At 38.1% G+C, this 16,494-nt stretch overlaps 2 protein-coding genes across 2 annotated transcripts; both read left to right on the top strand.

Moving 5' to 3' along the window:
- Positions 1-83: 83 nt before the first annotated feature.
- LOC139131084 (suppressor of tumorigenicity 14 protein homolog) lies at positions 84-8,115 on the top strand. The gene is made up of 8 exons (XM_070697034.1): positions 84-198; positions 879-998; positions 1,741-1,839; positions 3,771-3,884; positions 4,487-4,603; positions 5,353-5,553; positions 6,913-7,098; positions 7,849-8,115. The coding sequence occupies exons 2-8, from the start codon at positions 950-952 to the stop codon at positions 7,869-7,871; spliced, it is 789 nt and encodes a 262-aa protein (XP_070553135.1). The 5' UTR covers positions 84-198; positions 879-949; the 3' UTR covers positions 7,872-8,115.
- LOC139132111 (anionic trypsin-like) lies at positions 7,973-12,731 on the top strand. The gene is made up of 4 exons (XM_070698502.1): positions 7,973-8,117; positions 8,824-8,840; positions 9,577-9,726; positions 12,555-12,731. The coding sequence occupies exons 1-4, from the start codon at positions 7,973-7,975 to the stop codon at positions 12,729-12,731; spliced, it is 489 nt and encodes a 162-aa protein (XP_070554603.1).
- The last annotated feature ends 3,763 nt before the right edge of the window (positions 12,732-16,494 follow it).

Raw genomic sequence — 16,494 nt, 5'->3', positions numbered from 1 at the left:
GTGTAGTGTAGTGTAGTGAAGTGTAGTGTAGTGTAGTGTAATATGTAAAATGTGAGTATGCTATAATCTTTTAAATACTCTGCAGAATTCCAAATTGCGACGTGGATGGCTGTTTGAATGGAGGTAGTTGTATCAGCGAAAGTTTTGAATCTTGGTGTTCCTGTCCCTATCCGTTTACTGGATACCAGTGTGAAACCGGTATGTATAGAGTAGTCATACGTATATGATCATGAAGAAGCGAGAAACGCTTTTTGCAAAAAAAAAAAAAAAAAAAAAAAGTCGCATGCGGTCACCTTTCAGTTTCTGTTCATTTTTCCCGTATCAACGGGCATAGAATGGGCAAGCGGGCAACTTTTTTTAGCGTCGACGGGAGGGGAAATTCAATTCTTTCGTAAGGCAAGCAACTTTAACAGAAGCCTCGAGCAAAATCACATGATTAAGAGAAGGTAAAGGAAATTTGTGGTGAAAAGAGGTATGTGGATGAGAGGAGAAACTTTAAAATTGTTACTGGAGGCCACTAATGGACAGCTTCCATTCCTCGAAATGTTAATTTGTTCACAGTCATCAGAGCAACGCAATAGCATGCAAAATCTCCCCTGCTAGTAACAATGTCTTTAAATTATCACCTGACGAAGCATCTAGAGATTAAACACCATCGTCATGAAGTATTTTTCACGACGACGTCGACAACCATGAAATCGGACCGCAAAATATTCACACGGAAATTTATGGATTGACTCTATTGTGTTTTAAATAATAAATACTGAATGAATACTTGTTTTTAACGCAGATTGTCCGTCCATCTCGTACGACCTGCATATTCCGATGCAAAAATTGAGAAATGATCGCTGATAATTTATTTTATTTTATATGTTTAGAGTTTGTGTGTGCTGACGATAGTACATGTCAAAATGGAGGATCATGTTTACTCAGTGACATCGACAATGAAATGACATGTGTCTGTCCTCCTGGTGTGACGGGCTATCACTGCGAAACTGGTGAGTAAAAGTGCAGATGATATTGCTCAAATGGCGTCAGGGTGCGTGTGCCAGTCTGCAGCGCTCCTTACGTCCAAATTAAATTCCATATTTTCTAATGTGGCAGACACGCGACCTGGCGCAAAATGAAGCCTCCTTCCAAAGATCTGGATCATTTACACATAATTATCTGCAGGTTTTATCGAGTAATTTTACTTTCCATATATTTTGTTGTTTCAAAGCAAGGTCGGAACTCTTACCTTTGGGCCGATCGTTTGATAAAAACATAAACACTTATTGATTTTAGCTTGTATTTTTTTGACATCAGTTTGTATCTGAAAAAACATAACCTGCTGGTTATGGCAGTTCGCGCCTCGAAAATGAAAGACTAAAACTTTTTCTCAAACTTTCATCATGCAAACTTTCGTCTCTTAAACAAGCAGAAACAATTACCAATATACCGATATTTGAAATTCAAAATGGCCGCAATCCCTGTGTTATCCCCAAGGTAGAAAATAAAATTCCCGATTTTCACAACACTTTTTTTAACTCGATAAGCTCCAAATGAACCGCCACAAGTGGTTAGCCAAAAGAATGTTGTAAAAGTTTGAGCGTCCGAATATCTGTCCCCCGAGGCGCATTCTACCTTTTAGACCCCAGCAAAGGAAACCGAACAAAAATATTGTATATAATATTGTAATTTCGTGAACAAAAATTATGATTTAATGTGCTTAGCAGTAATTGAACAAATCGACTTTTTCAGTGCTTCCAAGCTGTGAATCTTGTTCGCCCACTGCATCGTGTAACCAGGCACCATGTGATTGCCAAGGCGACTGTGCAGGGCCCGGGACGGAACCCCCAGGTAAGAAATGCCGCACAATATCGTATATGTACACGTTAAAGATTTTTGCTTTTTAATGGAATAAAAGGTCAAGGACGTTCGATTGCCGTAATCGCTTTGCAATTGAAGCATTATGTTGATAGATACATTTTAATGTTAAAGGAACAAGCTAAAAACATTGCAACCTATATGTTGTTTAGGAATAACATGATTTTATTAATGTTGTCGCAGCACAACCTTGAACAAACTATGGATTATGTGTTTTGCAAAGCTAATATTGAACTAATTAACCAACTAACAAGTAATGTCATCTCTCTGTCCTCTTGTACCATCCCTCCTGGTGTTGTGTTTGTTTGTCTGTTCGGTCGTGTCCTTTGTCAGCACCCCTATGTCCAGCTGGTACGTTCTCTCCAACACGACATGATCCGTGCATACTTTGCCCCGAAGGGACGTACGGTCCGTATGATGGCTTGACAGAGTGTATGAAGTGTCCCTTTGGTCTGTATGCACCAGACATGGGCATGATAGCGTGCATTCCGTGCCCACAAGACACAACGGGCATTCCTGCTTGTACAGGTATCATTCACAGCATTTCCAAACACGTCGCCGAAATTGTTCGATCCAAAAAAAATCTGTAGATCAGAAAAATACACGCAACTATTTGTTGCGTCTGAACGGTGTACAGCTCCCCGTGTTTATTGTCGATTGAAATCTTTGAAACGAGGGCAAATTTCTATATACTTAAGTTTTTATCCATGCGACATGATTTTGTCAATGCACTGACGTCATTCACAGACACTGGAGTCTTGCTTCGGTATGTTTGATTCTATCAGACTTGATTCAAGTCAATGAATAAAGACTACTTCACATGGCATCTAGCATAGTTCATTACCGCGCGATCTTAAAGCGCATTTCCTTCTACTGTCCATAAGATCGTCTAAAAGCAATATCATTTGAAGATCATGGATGCAATCTCCTCGTTTTCTTGCATGTTTTGCACGTTTGAAGGTTTATTTGCATAAAATCGGCGCATGTAGGGTATCTGTATCTAGAAGGACGCACTTTCTTACAGTTAGATTGCGGTGGCTTTTTCTGCATGGTCTAACAACGTATCCACGTGCACTCACTTTAAACCGCTTGCAGTAGGATTTATCAGTGGTTTTCATTGAATAACCCCATGAACTCCATGTAGGCAAGTCCTCAATATGGATGCGCTCTTGAAGTATAAGGTTGCGTTCTGTTAGTTATGCATGATGGTCAAATACGCCCCATCCCCATCCCTCGCTAGACCCGAAGTTTAAAAACTGGAAAACGAGTCTTGTCTGGTATGCATGGTAATATGTACTATGGTTCGCTAAGAATTCACATTAATTTGTTGGCTTGACATTCTCTAGAAAGGGACAGTCATGTTGCAACTCTTAACCAACACTAGTGATCTATCTTATCTATATCAACAAAGGAAAATAACACGAGCTTTGGCCAAAAAGACTATTGATGGCAGGGAGCTTTTCAAGTATAAATCAATTCTTTAAAATGTGGGTAAGTTTTGGGAGATGAAATAAGATATAAAAGATACAGTGCAAGTGAAAATTCATATTGATAAATAGCATTATATAACCTTTCGCATTTTTTATGGTATGAATCGAACCACGAACCGTCGCTGTTTTTAAAACCGGTTACAAGGTTTTACAGGGATTTTGAACGAAAACATCCCGCGTTACTCGGCATAAGAATGGGGAGGATCATCGCTGAAGCGATATTTTTCTTCAGGCCATTCGTCAAAATAAGCTTTGCGCACACTTGAGAATGGCGGATAGCACCAAGAAGCCTCGTTTTCCTGTTTTGAATCAGGAATGTTGACAACTCTCTCAGTCATTGAGCTACTACTTGTCCAATGGCTGTGTGACGAACGTGGAAATAACGACAAAAATGTATCCTGTTATCTTTCGCAGTTACGGAGTGTACGGCCGACGAATTCCGCTGCTCTGATGGCCAATGTATCCCTTTAGACTGGGTATGTGACGGCTGGCAAGACTGCAACACTGATTCCGATGAGGCAGATTGTCGTAAGTGTGTCTTTCTTACATTATTCACTCGAAAATCTTCACGTACATGGGTTCCTGGCCTCAAGCTCGAGCTCTGTCTGATAAATCCCTGTTCTGCCTGTCATGTGTTCGAAAACGAAGACGTACATCATGCGATGAATGTCAACACTTCACACCTCGTTCTGACCACATTCCCTCCACTGACACGGGATGAGGGGCTGTGTTCTGATCTTGTTTCTGGCAACGGTCCTTACATTTACTGGCCCATCATGTCAGAAGACAATTATACGGAATTATATGATGAAAGTATTCAAAGGCAACTTTTGAGCGTCATCAGGGAGACGTTATTTTCTTGCAATTTTGTCCAATTATTGAATTGTAGTTGGACAACAGTGTACAGAGCCTAGCAAAAATACTCGCCGGAGAACAAGAATACTTTCCACACTGAAGATTACCATGAGCACGAAGTTAACGCGGTTTTTTTTTTCGAATAGCATAATCACCACCACCATCATCATCGTCGTCGTCGTCGTCGTCGTCAGCATCGTCATCAGAGCAACTGCAAAGAAATGAAATAAAGTGTTGACATATCTTAAAAGAAGTTGTGGTATGTTTTGTTTCAGATGATAGGGAGTGCCCAAATGACATGTTCAAGTGTCTGAACAGCGGCGCCTGCATTTATGGCAATTGGGTTTGTGATGGCTTCGACGATTGTGGTGATGGCTCGGATGAGGTTAACTGTGAGTTCTACTTCCTGTAGGGTTGTTGATATGTGCTTTTCGGTCTGTTAGCCGGAAAATTGGACTATGCAAAGTGACGGAATAAAACAAGCGTTTTCTAGTTGAAGGTCAATGACCGCAAGATGTTGTAACTGTTGCCACGCTGATTGCCACGGCAGAAACACAAAATACAAAGACAAGTAAACAAAAGAAGGAAAAGAAATATCAAGTGGTTACTCATACCACCTGTTCCCATGGAATACTAGATCTTTTGAGAAGGAAATATTGAAAGTCAAACAGAAAGGAAAAGTTGTTAAAATATTGTCAAGTTTGCCTTTTTGAAAGACAATCACATGCCTAGAAAGTGAAGAAATCTGTGGAGTTCCGGAAACCGTTAAAGGTATACAGTCACCTGTAATCTAAATATGCCCATATATGGTCAAAGGGGCATTCCTTGGTATTCAAAATGCCCATGTGAGGGTGCTGTTTTTAAAAAGCGGCCACCCGCTTAAAATCTGTGATTGGTTAGATTTTCTCTTACCATGGTAACTGTGGCAAAATTGGAACAGGTGACAGTATACCTTTAATCCACGTTCGGTATACGCAGAACAATATGAAAAATATGGGGAACATAAAAAGTTGAATACTCTCAGATTGACATTGAACACCCCATCTCTAACGCTAAACAAGCCTTGAGTTCCGATGGCATTGTCAGTATGCTATAGTTTGCGTGGATGAAGTAGGCGAATACATGTGGGTTCTTTTCACAGGTAACAGTGGCGGTAGTGAAACTGAAAGCGAGTCAAGTGAAGACAGCGGTTTCTCAGATTGGAGTAGCTGGGGAGATTGCAACGTCAATTGTGGTACCGGCGAACAGTCTCGCACGAGGCACTGTGAGGTCTCCACGGCGTGTGAAGGTGAAACGATTGAGTATCGGCTCTGTCATCGTAAACCCTGCTACCCAGAAGCGAGTAAGTCCAGCTTTATCTCTGATCAGTTATGGTGTGAGGGACTGGTCAGTTTTTTCTTGGGGGGGGTCCATGGGATGTCACCCTGTTTGTGATTTTTGTGATGGGGTCACCATGTATTTGAAATTCTCTACTGAGGGGGTGAGTGTGTTTTTGAATTAAGACATGGGTAAATAAAGGCATCATGCAAACCAATAATTATATCACTCAATTAAAATTTTCGGGCACGTAACTGTAATATATCAACCACAGTATCTTGTACTCTCTTGAACCTTTCCACACCCGGGCCGTTTTTCACTGTAGAGGTCCATAATGGTGGTTAAAGTGTTAAAGATATGTTGCGTTGCCCAATGCCAAGCTTGATGAAATGGCCGGTACATGTATAAGCAAAAAGTGAATTTTCAGTCCCGACCAAACTTCATGTAGTGGCAATATTACACAACACTGTATACATATATGTCTGCAATGTTGACAAAGTGACGTCTCGGCATTTCTATCATTCATATACTGAATGAAAATCATGAAAAATTGTCAAAAGATACAGCTACTATCCCTGACTAGTAAGCTTTATAAGCAAAATTAATGAGAAAAACAGACTTTCAGTGAGCTAAGCACGAGTCCAGTATTATTTACTGTGATGGCTGGTAGCAGTCTAATTTTCCACTTAAGTTTTTGATTTACTTCAAAATCTGTTCTTTCTTTTACATAGTGATTGACATCAATCTGTGCACAACAGTTCTGGAAATATGTTTATGCACAGAAAGTATGAAGTACATTCATACCTCATTCAAAATGATATAGTCAAAATTTAGCCCATTTTGAAATTTAGACTAACTCTTCTAAATTGCCCATGCTCTGGAGGTCACCCTGTTTTCAAAACTTGGAATGGGGATCAGACTGTTTTAATTTTCGGGGGGAGGGGGGGAGTCAGCCACTTTTTGATGTCCGCAAAAATTATCCAAGCCCGGTCAAAGAAACTGATCAGTCCCTAATGCGGACACGTCATGGACACATGCGAGACAGTGATATATTGATAATGACTGACACGTTGGTTAGTCATTGAAACACATGTCTCTGGTTAAGTGTGGTACAAAACACATGAACTCAGTCGCTTTCATCCATCAATCCATCCATCCATCCATCACACATACATACATACATACATACATACATACATACATACATACATACATACATACATACATACATACATACATACATACATACATACATACATACATACATACATACATACATACATACATATATACAACATACATGAAAATGCAAGAAACAAGTTTCAAGACATTGACTCATACACTTGGAGACGATAACTTTCATGTGACTTTGCATGGTCAACAGCTTCCGGATGTGGCACCAGAACCGTCCACAGTCAACCACGTGTTGTTGGCGGAGACGAAGCAGATAAAGGCGCGTGGCCGTGGACTGCTCAACTGTACTACAAACCATACTCAGACGCCGTCTGTGGCGGCACCCTGATTGGTCCAGGCACATTGTATCAGCAGCTCATTGCTTTGAAGGAGACATGTAAGTTCCTGCAAAATACCACAAGTGCTTTTTGACTAGACCCAAGCAGATTATTTGGATACGGTGTAAGAGACGTTACAATCGTCAGAACCATTCTCTTTGGAATTCGTGGATCGGGTTCTTTTCATATCGGATGTCAGAATAAACTAGGACTGTCTCGCAATAGTTCACAATAAACACGCAGAATTTAGTGAAAACACTTGGATCCTGGTGACCATGAGGTGAACACTGCAGCGTAGATCTAAAGATTACATCCCCACATTAATACATCGAGTAACGAACTATATAAAGGTCCTTTTTCCCATAACAGCCGGAAAGGCAACGCTGTCGATGATTGGTTTAAAGTAAAGACTAAACATGAATGCGATTGGCTAAAGCATATCGCACGTTAGATGAGGTTCACACGATGACGTCAAAGCTCAAGTATTAAGCTCTGGAATGCAAATCACATGGAAACTGAAAAATATCCTGAAAAACACAATTTTTTATGGGCATTGTGTATTCTTGAATGCGATATCATTATGCACAATTTTTCAGTTGACTTTTCGCAACGTACTGACAAACATACCCACTGTAAATTTCCATATCACATAACTAATGAAGTCATTTATCTTCGCGCTTTGAAATTATCATTGCCTGAATGCTGCACCTGCAAGATAAAGCATTTGATGTACAAGTTCCGTTATTTTCAGAAATGCTTCTGCACCGATTCAACTTACAGTAACCCTTCTCCCATTTTAAAATCAAAAGGTCAAATGTCGATAGATGGGTGATTCGTTTGGGAAGGCACACTCGCCTAGGAACGGAGGACGACTCTATCGAAGTTGAGGTATCTGAAATACATGTACATGAAGATTACGGCTCGCCCACGGAAATGGACAATGACATCGCATTGCTGGTGCTCGCACAGCCAGTAAGGACAAGCGACAAAATCAACTACGCCTGCGTAGATAAGGAGGAGGAGACACGCTTTGATCAACACTCCTACTGCTTCATCAGCGGCTGGGGTAACACTGCAGGTAAGTGCTATGTGCCATTGATGTGTTTCGGCTGGCCTTTTTTTTCTGTATATTATCTTTAGAGCACCATGGGTTATTGAAAGGGGCAGGTCATAGAATCATTTGCGTCTGCGTTATTACATCGAAAAGCGTCTTCCAATTTATCTGTCTGTCTGTCCGTCCGCCTGTCTGTCTTTCTGTCTGCCTGTATGTATGTATGTATGTATGTATGTATGTATGTATGTATGTATGTATGTATGTATGTATGGCCAAGGTATGTGCTCCGATAATTGTAGCGGGTATTATTAGGCGATAAATCTTGGTATGCAGCAAAATTTCCGCGGACCTCATGGTGGTCGGACGGACCATCGGCCGCTAGTCGAACAAGAAACTTCTTTGTTTTGCTTCCACTCATAAAAAAATTGAAAGGTAGGAGCATTAGCGGTCCGAAACATACAGGAAAGTTTACACACGTAACTTCATATTAAAGCCCCATAAGCTGTATGTCAAATGTACTGGACTTTGCTTCAATATGCCAATTCAAGGCAAAATAATGATAGCCTACTCCAAGTTGTTTTCAATCTCTGTTCGGTGTGAGCAATAGATATTTTGCGAGAGGAAAACCCAATATGTTGCATTTTTGCATTTCCTTTGGCATTAAAAAGTAATATTCAGCAAATACCATTTTTTCACATATATGTCTCATGGGGTTTACATCTCTCTGAAGATTGGCTGGTATTTTTGGTAAGGATAATGCAAAAGACACAGCTTACGGGGCTTAACTGATTGTTTCCACGGAAGTCCCCATTCTAGAACGAATGCAGAAACTTCTTTTCCGCCTCCGTAATCTACACTACAAAATAGTTATTTTCACAGAAACAGAATGTTTTGGATGATTTTAAGGCCCGAAGGAGAAAAACGTGTTCTGTTACACAAATATGGCTAGTCAAAACATTTTATTTTTAGGCACCTATATAATCTTCTTTTCTCAGTCGCCAAAAAATCGAGAAGTACCTCATCTCTGTCACTGACGACACTGTCATCTTCTTTGTGCGTGAAAGTGCGCATGTGTATGTAGAGCCATCTGTGTATTAATTATTTAACTAATTTTTGTGTTCAAAATTCTTTATTTGGTCAGTTTAAGCTATTATTAATTTCTTTCAAATTCGAATAATACCTCCGTGTATGAAACACATAATGTTTAGGCCTAAATACATACAAATAAAGAAAAATACAAATTTTTATATATAGACCCAATGAAATTTATATATGAGGAAATGAAATAATGCATAAATTCCATTTGTTGAAAATCAATTGCCTTGTATTATGTGTCAAAAATTCGAGCACTGTATGAGTGGCATAACTTACCAAATAAGCACTTGTTTGCAAATAATTTACGATAATGTGTTTTGTTAACATGCTGGTGTATGGTTGTAATTCTGTGTGGGCATTCTACAATATAAGGCTCTTGCTCTTCCAGAAAATGGTTTTCAAGCAATTGACCTTCAAGAGGCGATGGTTCCTCTGCTGTCCCGAGACGAGTGTAATGTTTCCGAGCTCATACGATGGTGAAATAACTGAGACTATGTTGTGTGCTGGATATTTTGCCGGTGGTATTGATGCCTGCCAGGTAAATAACGAACGCTTTGTCCCTCTGCTGTTAAATGTTTAACGAGTGGCCCAATGATATTTTAAAAATTCCCTCACTACAACACATTCTTCAACTAATAATGGACTCTTATTCGTATGTTGATGAGAATGGTTGCATGTTTGTATGTGTTCTCAGAACGAATACATATCCTACAAAGGAATACAAATACAAAATATGAGTTAGGGACTGGTCAGTTTCTTCGGCCTGGGGGGGGGGGGGCCGGTGGATTATTTTTTGCCGACGTCAAAAAGTGGCTGACCCCCCCCTATTCCAAATTTTGAAAACAGGGTGACCCCCCCTATTCCAAATTTCTAAAACAGGGTGACCCCCCCCCCTGGGCGCGACAAAGGTAAAACAAAAGATGGACATAAATTAATATATATATATATATATATAATATATATATATATATATATATATATATATATATATATATATATATTATATTTTACATTTTACATATATTTATATTTTAAATAGTCATTCTATGTTTTAGTGAAATTGTTGACATGTCAGTTGTAAGATAGGAATTTCAAAGTGTCAATCTTAAAGTTTAAATACAGTACATTTTGAATGAGCTGTATTTTGAATGAGCTGTGAATGTAGATGTCCTGAACTGTTGTACAGAAATGGATGTCAATCATTAATATCAAGAGGAAAAAGCAGTGAATCAAAAACTTTGATGGGTGTTAAGACTTGCCAACCATCCAATTAAATCTACTGAGGAGCCATAGAGAGCTTTTTTAGCCAAATCTGATGTGTACAGTGTCTGAGAGGACCTTTTCTTGTGTAACATTGAAACCATAAAAGCACAGCTAATAATGACAAAACTGCCTTTTTTAACTGTTATTTTGTTCATTAAAAAGCATCTTTCTACAGAAAACCTATGAAACAAAGGAAAATAATTGCATCAATGAGAAGGAAAGATATCTTGTCATTTTTCTATCTCTAAAATAAGTCACTGTATCAAATATATATTGTGAAATATTTGTGCGTGTTGCTTTCTCATACTGAATTCTCACAGAGAGAACAGAAAAGTATCAGGAATTTGTCATCCTTTTCATATGAAATGCAGATTTCATAATGGTACACTTTCACTTAGCAAACATCAAGATATCTCTGAAAGTATGGCGCCCGAAGGCGCGCCAAAAAATATGAAACATCCTGATATCTCTGATATATATGCCTTGTATATTAAAGTCATGCACCTGAAGGGCATGCTGAAAGATGTATGATATATTAAAGTAATGAGCTTGAAGAGCACGCTGAAAAATATTGAACATACAGATATCTCTGATGTATGTATGCTTGATATGTTAAAGTTGGGCGTGCTGAAAAATATGACTGATTATTAAAGTTACGCGCCCGAAGGGCGCGCCGAAAAATACAACTGAATGATGAATTTTGTGGCTGACACTAGCATTTTAGGCAATGATGAGCCTGTGTCAAAATTCAAAAACACACTGACCCCCCCTATTGGGCATTTCAAAAACATGGTGACCCCCCTATCACCAAAGTCAAAAACAGGGTGACCCCCCCATGAATCCACCGCCCCCCCCAGGCTGAAGAAACTGACCAGTCCCTTAACCAGAGACATGTGTTTCAATGACTAACCAACGTGTCAGTCATTATCAATATATCACTGTCTCGCATGTGTCCATGACGTGTCCGCATTAGGGACTGATCAGTTTCTTTGACCGGGGTGGATAATTTTTGCGGACATCAAAAGGTGGCTGACCCCCCCCCCCCCCCGAAAAGTGAAAACAGTCTGATCCCCATTCCAAGTTTTGAAAACAGGGTGACCTCCAGAGCATGGGCAATTTAGAAGAGTTAGTCTAAATTTCAAAATGGGCTAAATTTTGACTATATCATTTTGAATGAGGTATGAATGTACTTCATACTTTCTGTGCATAAACATATTTCCAGAACTGTTGTGCACAGATTGATGTTGTGCTGATTCTGTGCACAGATTGATGAGAAATTAATATCATTGTATTTTCAGGTGCCGCCAACGAAGCTGTTCGTCCAAAAAGGTGTTCGTGCGAAGTTTTTCAGCGGGCGGGCAGATTTCAAAACTAATCAGCGGGCGGGGAGAAAATATCGATATTTACTGTGGGCGGGGAAGAAATTTCAGTACTTTCAGCGGGCGGGGAGAAAATTTTTGACAGTGGGCACCGGAAAATACGTAGAGGGAGGGGAAAGCGGCGTGCTTAATAGAAGCTAACTAGAGGGGAGCAATGTTCCAAGGTATACTGCTAACTGTTTGCATGGTTTTGTGTTGATCTGGGTTGCATAGTGGGCATCTAGTTGGCAATGGGGAATTTCAGTAGTAGGGAGAGGGCAGCAGGGAGCTTGAATTGTTGTGGGGAGTGGGGAGCGGGCAGACTGTAGATACCGGAGGGCAGTGGGCATCAAAATTCAGTGGGAAGGCACATTTTCAGTGTATACCAGTGGGAGGGCAGTTACGAACAGCTCTCACTTTCCCCTCCAAGTTTTAGGTCAGGGTCAAAAATAAGAAAAATCGGTATATCAGCCTTCAAAACAGGTTTTGTGATGATTTTGAGAAATTCATGAAATTTACCAGTTGGCGGCACCTGTATTTTCGGATACCATTTGTAAATAGTAAAGCACTGGGGTAAGAGCTGAGGAAGAACTCTTAACATGGACATAGCACTCTGATATTATATGCTCTGACATATACATTTCTGATATTTGGTCCATTGACATCATCATGGATACTTAAAGTTTCCCTCAATGATTTCCCATTTGTTTATTTTTTTTTTAATTTGTTGTTTCTGTTACAACAGGGTGACTCTGGTGGTCCATTGGTATGCATGCATCAAAACGATGAAACTATGGATGGCCACTGGTACTTGACTGGTGTTGTCAGTTGGGGATATGGATGTGCTGGCGAAGGCCTTCCAGGAATTTACAGCAATTTCAATCTTTACATCGACTGGTTAGAGGAAAAAGGAGCCTTGTGAAAAAACTAATAATCTGCTACCTCAAAGAGAACTACTTAAAATGGTACTTGGTTTACTTGTAACAGTGTAACACTGGTTTTGGGGAGTTTGTCATGTTTTCTCAAGTACTAGGGATGAATGACCGTATATTACTTTATTTCTTGGTTTCAATTATTGGACTAACCACTCGCAGCTCTAAATCCTTGAATGACATTGTCAGGAGTTCTATTTTGTCTGCCACTGTAGTAAGGTTCATAGTAACCTGCACTAGCATGTGTTTATTTTAATGTGCAAGTTTATATTTCTGTACCCATTTCCATAACTTCCATTGATCCTGTCCAGATGGTCCAATAATTTTCCACCTCCCTGTTGCAGCGATTAAAAGCTAAGAATAAAGCCATGACAACACATACGGGTACAGTGCTCTTTTACGACAAATGTCAGTTCTTTTTATGACCAATTATATGTACAATTTCATTCTATTCGCTACAAGGGGCTGACACATTTCTTGTCATAGCAATGTACGCTGTGATTGAATTTGTACATTTTAAATACCTGACATTTGTTGAACAACACTTAAAACCTAACATTCAAATTGTCATACTTAATGATTCAAAACCATAAAATTGGCAAATTAATTTTAAATAAGTTACTGAAATATAAACTTGTTTCTGTTGCTGTTTGAAGAATGATTTTAATTGAAGAAAACTGTTCTTATTAAGAACCATTTTATTCATCAAGATGGCCACTGAAGAAGTTTTATTTTTGTTTGAAAAGTAAACGGTCCCTTTTATTTGTTTCACATTTTAATGGTTTCATTGAGTTCACGATGAATAATTGAGTTGGCTTTTAATTAACTGATTTGATTTTGCCTGTTAACGGTGTTGTTTATCTACTGGAAGAACAAAATTTGCCTCCTGTAATGTTTAAGAAAATCTGTATTCATCTTCTATAAAAAGCAATTGAGTTATTATATAAACAATGCAAGAGACATTGCCATGTATTGTACTTATCCAAACTCTGGCATTATTTCACGTAACAGCAGTCAGGCAGTTGATATAAAGTCAAGAATGGTGTCGCATCACCCATCATTCTGATCTGAGGATCTGGCCATCCTTGGTATTGAAAGTTTACCTTGGTGCCCAATTTAAGAGTGCTGTACTCTGCAGAAAATAATTTTGTCCACAAGAAACTCTCTTAACTTCTCCAAGATAGCCTGTATCATGCATTCGCGTACTTTATTTTCTGCTGTATGTAATGATAATTTTCACGGTGAATATATCACAAATATATATTATATGTAGTCATGAGTCAATTTTCTAAATAAATTACACACTGCATCACCCAATTCGAAGATATGGTCTTTTATTTGTGTTTGTATTGCCTATGGAAGAATTTGGGGTTGTCTCCCAGGCACATTTACGATCAAAGTAAAGTGGACATCGTGTGCCACACAGAATGTATCAGATACATTGTTTCCAATGAAAAATAATCAGAATGCAGGTGTTTATACTAGATTGTTATGCTTTACACAAGGTTGATGTTTCATTTTATGCTTATTACGTTTGATTCATGAGTGTTTTGCATCTGTTTATATTCAGTGAATATATACAACTTTGATATTTGGTCTAATTAGAGAAAACCATTTATGAATATGCAAATGAACTGATTATGATATGTTTCAATAACCAAACTTTAAGCATGGCTAAATCTAAGTATAAACAATGCACAGTATAATTTCAATCAAATTCAGTGCATTTATTTTTTAACATTTATGGCCTAATTACAGAATATCATTAAGTATGCAAATAAGCTATTTATCAGTATGTCATGGTTTGATGTTATCAAACTTTCCACATAAGTAATGCTAAACAAGACAAGTACGTCTTAAATTTCCAATGAAATTCAGTGCATTGAGAACTAATATATGTCCTCTTTACAGAAATTCACTGAATACGTAAATAAGCTATTGATCAGATTGTCATGATTATCAAAGTTTCAGCAAAAGCAAAACTAAGTATGATGAATATATCTTAAAAGTCCCTATAGCTGCAAATATGTAATAAACCAATTTTGAAATATACTGTTTTCCAAGAATTTTCTTTGAATAAGAATCATTGAAGATTGAAAAAGTGTAAAGCACTGTCATAAGTGTCGAAAGTGGCATGTAAATTCAAAAGTATTAACATCTTTTAGATTTCCTGCCATTTTCAAAAACTAATCATGTGACAAAGAAAGTATAGATTACAACAACAAAATGATGACCATCGTGTGTTGTGCATTCAAGAAAATGGCATCATGCTTGTTTCCTTCATGATCACAATGTGTATGTGCAGGAAATACTGCATTTTTGTAATTTTTGTGTGGGGTGCCATTTTGTGAGTGCAGCACCCATTTATTATTTAACCCATTAAAACACGAAGGCATGGTCCACATCAGCGAGCAGTGGTACTTCTATACATGTTCTTCAATTAGCACATTTACATGAACCAACTTTGGTTTGAAAATAAAATCATGAAAATAATGCATAAAATTCGCAGCTATTAGGGCTTTAAACAACTGACCAAATTAAGTGCATTCAGTGATGATGTATGGCCTACTTATATAAATCTAGTAAATATGCACATGAGCAAATATTGAGTACGTCAGACATAAAATTTTGAGAACAGAATAATACATTCTGATCAAATTCAGTGAACTCACTTTTGATATGAGGCCTAATTGCTGAATTATTAAATATGAAAATAAACTAATAATGAGCATATAATATACACCAAACTGTCAGCCTTTTAATTAAATCAGAAGTGTCATAAAATTCTGTGTATCAGCTTTGATATATTTATGACCAAATTAAATTATGTGGACTGATTATATAAATTCATGGAAATATGCAAATGAGAAAATAATCAGTTTGTCACACTAGCCAAACTTGCAGCATTGGTAGACCCAAGTATGATTAATAAATAGTGGTGGTTTGGTTAGAAATCAGTGCCTTCAGTATTGACATATGGCCTAATATGATAAATTATAAAATATGCAAATGAGCTGATAAACAATTTTGCAAGTTTTTGTGCGATGTGTGATAGTATGTTGGTGCTAGTGGTTCATGAACGCTATAGCGTGTGGATGGGTTGTAGTCAGAATAATCATAACAACTTAGCTCAGTCATTGAACCACTCTTTTTAAGGGTAGGGTTTTGGCAGAGTGGTTTTGACTGTGATGTCTTCACTAGGTGACTGGGTGCCATATGTTGTGAGTCTGAAAATTCACTGAATTGTCTCATTAATCAAACTTACAGCATTGGTACACCCAAGTACGGTCAATAAAAAGCCGACGGTCAGTATTGATAAGTGGCCTAAATAGGAAAGTCATTCAATATGCAAATGAGCTAATAAGAATCATATAATATACACCAAAATGTCAGCATATGAATTTAAGTATATGCTATGTACAAAAATCTCATAAAATTCAGTTTCTTCAGTTTTGACATATGTATGGCCCTATTAGAGAAATTCATTAACATGCAAATGAAGTATGATAAATGAGTTGTGGGGGTTTGGTCAGAAATTCATTAAAATATGTAAATGAGCTAATAATCAGAATGTCATGCTCTTGAAACTTACACATTATGTATGACCAATAACTGTAGAGGGTTGGTTGAAATCAATGTATTCTGAATTGATATATGGCCTAATATGAGAAATTCGTAAAATATGCAAATGAGCAAATAACAGTCTGTCATACTTACACACTTATTAAATTTTCAGCATGACTTAACCTAAAT

This window comes from Ptychodera flava, chromosome 4, assembly GCF_041260155.1.
Source record: "Ptychodera flava strain L36383 chromosome 4, AS_Pfla_20210202, whole genome shotgun sequence".
NCBI classification, from domain to species: Eukaryota; Metazoa; Hemichordata; class Enteropneusta; family Ptychoderidae; genus Ptychodera; species Ptychodera flava.
This window is presented reverse-complemented; position numbering and strand designations above follow the sequence as displayed.

Bases quoted from the DNA above. Each gene is read 5' to 3' on its own strand.
- LOC139132111 (XM_070698502.1), top strand. From the start codon at position 7,973: ATGGACAATGACATCGCATTGCTGGTGCTCGCACAGCCAGTAAGGACA. The intron at 9,727-12,554 runs GTAAATAACGAA...CTGTTACAACAG, and splicing joins GTGGTATTGATGCCTGCCAG to GGTGACTCTGGTGGTCCATT.
- LOC139131084 (XM_070697034.1), top strand. From the start codon at position 950: ATGACATGTGTCTGTCCTCCTGGTGTGACGGGCTATCACTGCGAAACT. The intron at 999-1,740 runs GTGAGTAAAAGT...CGACTTTTTCAG, and splicing joins GGGCTATCACTGCGAAACTG to TGCTTCCAAGCTGTGAATCT. The intron at 7,099-7,848 runs GTAAGTTCCTGC...TAAAATCAAAAG, and splicing joins CATTGCTTTGAAGGAGACAT to GTCAAATGTCGATAGATGGG.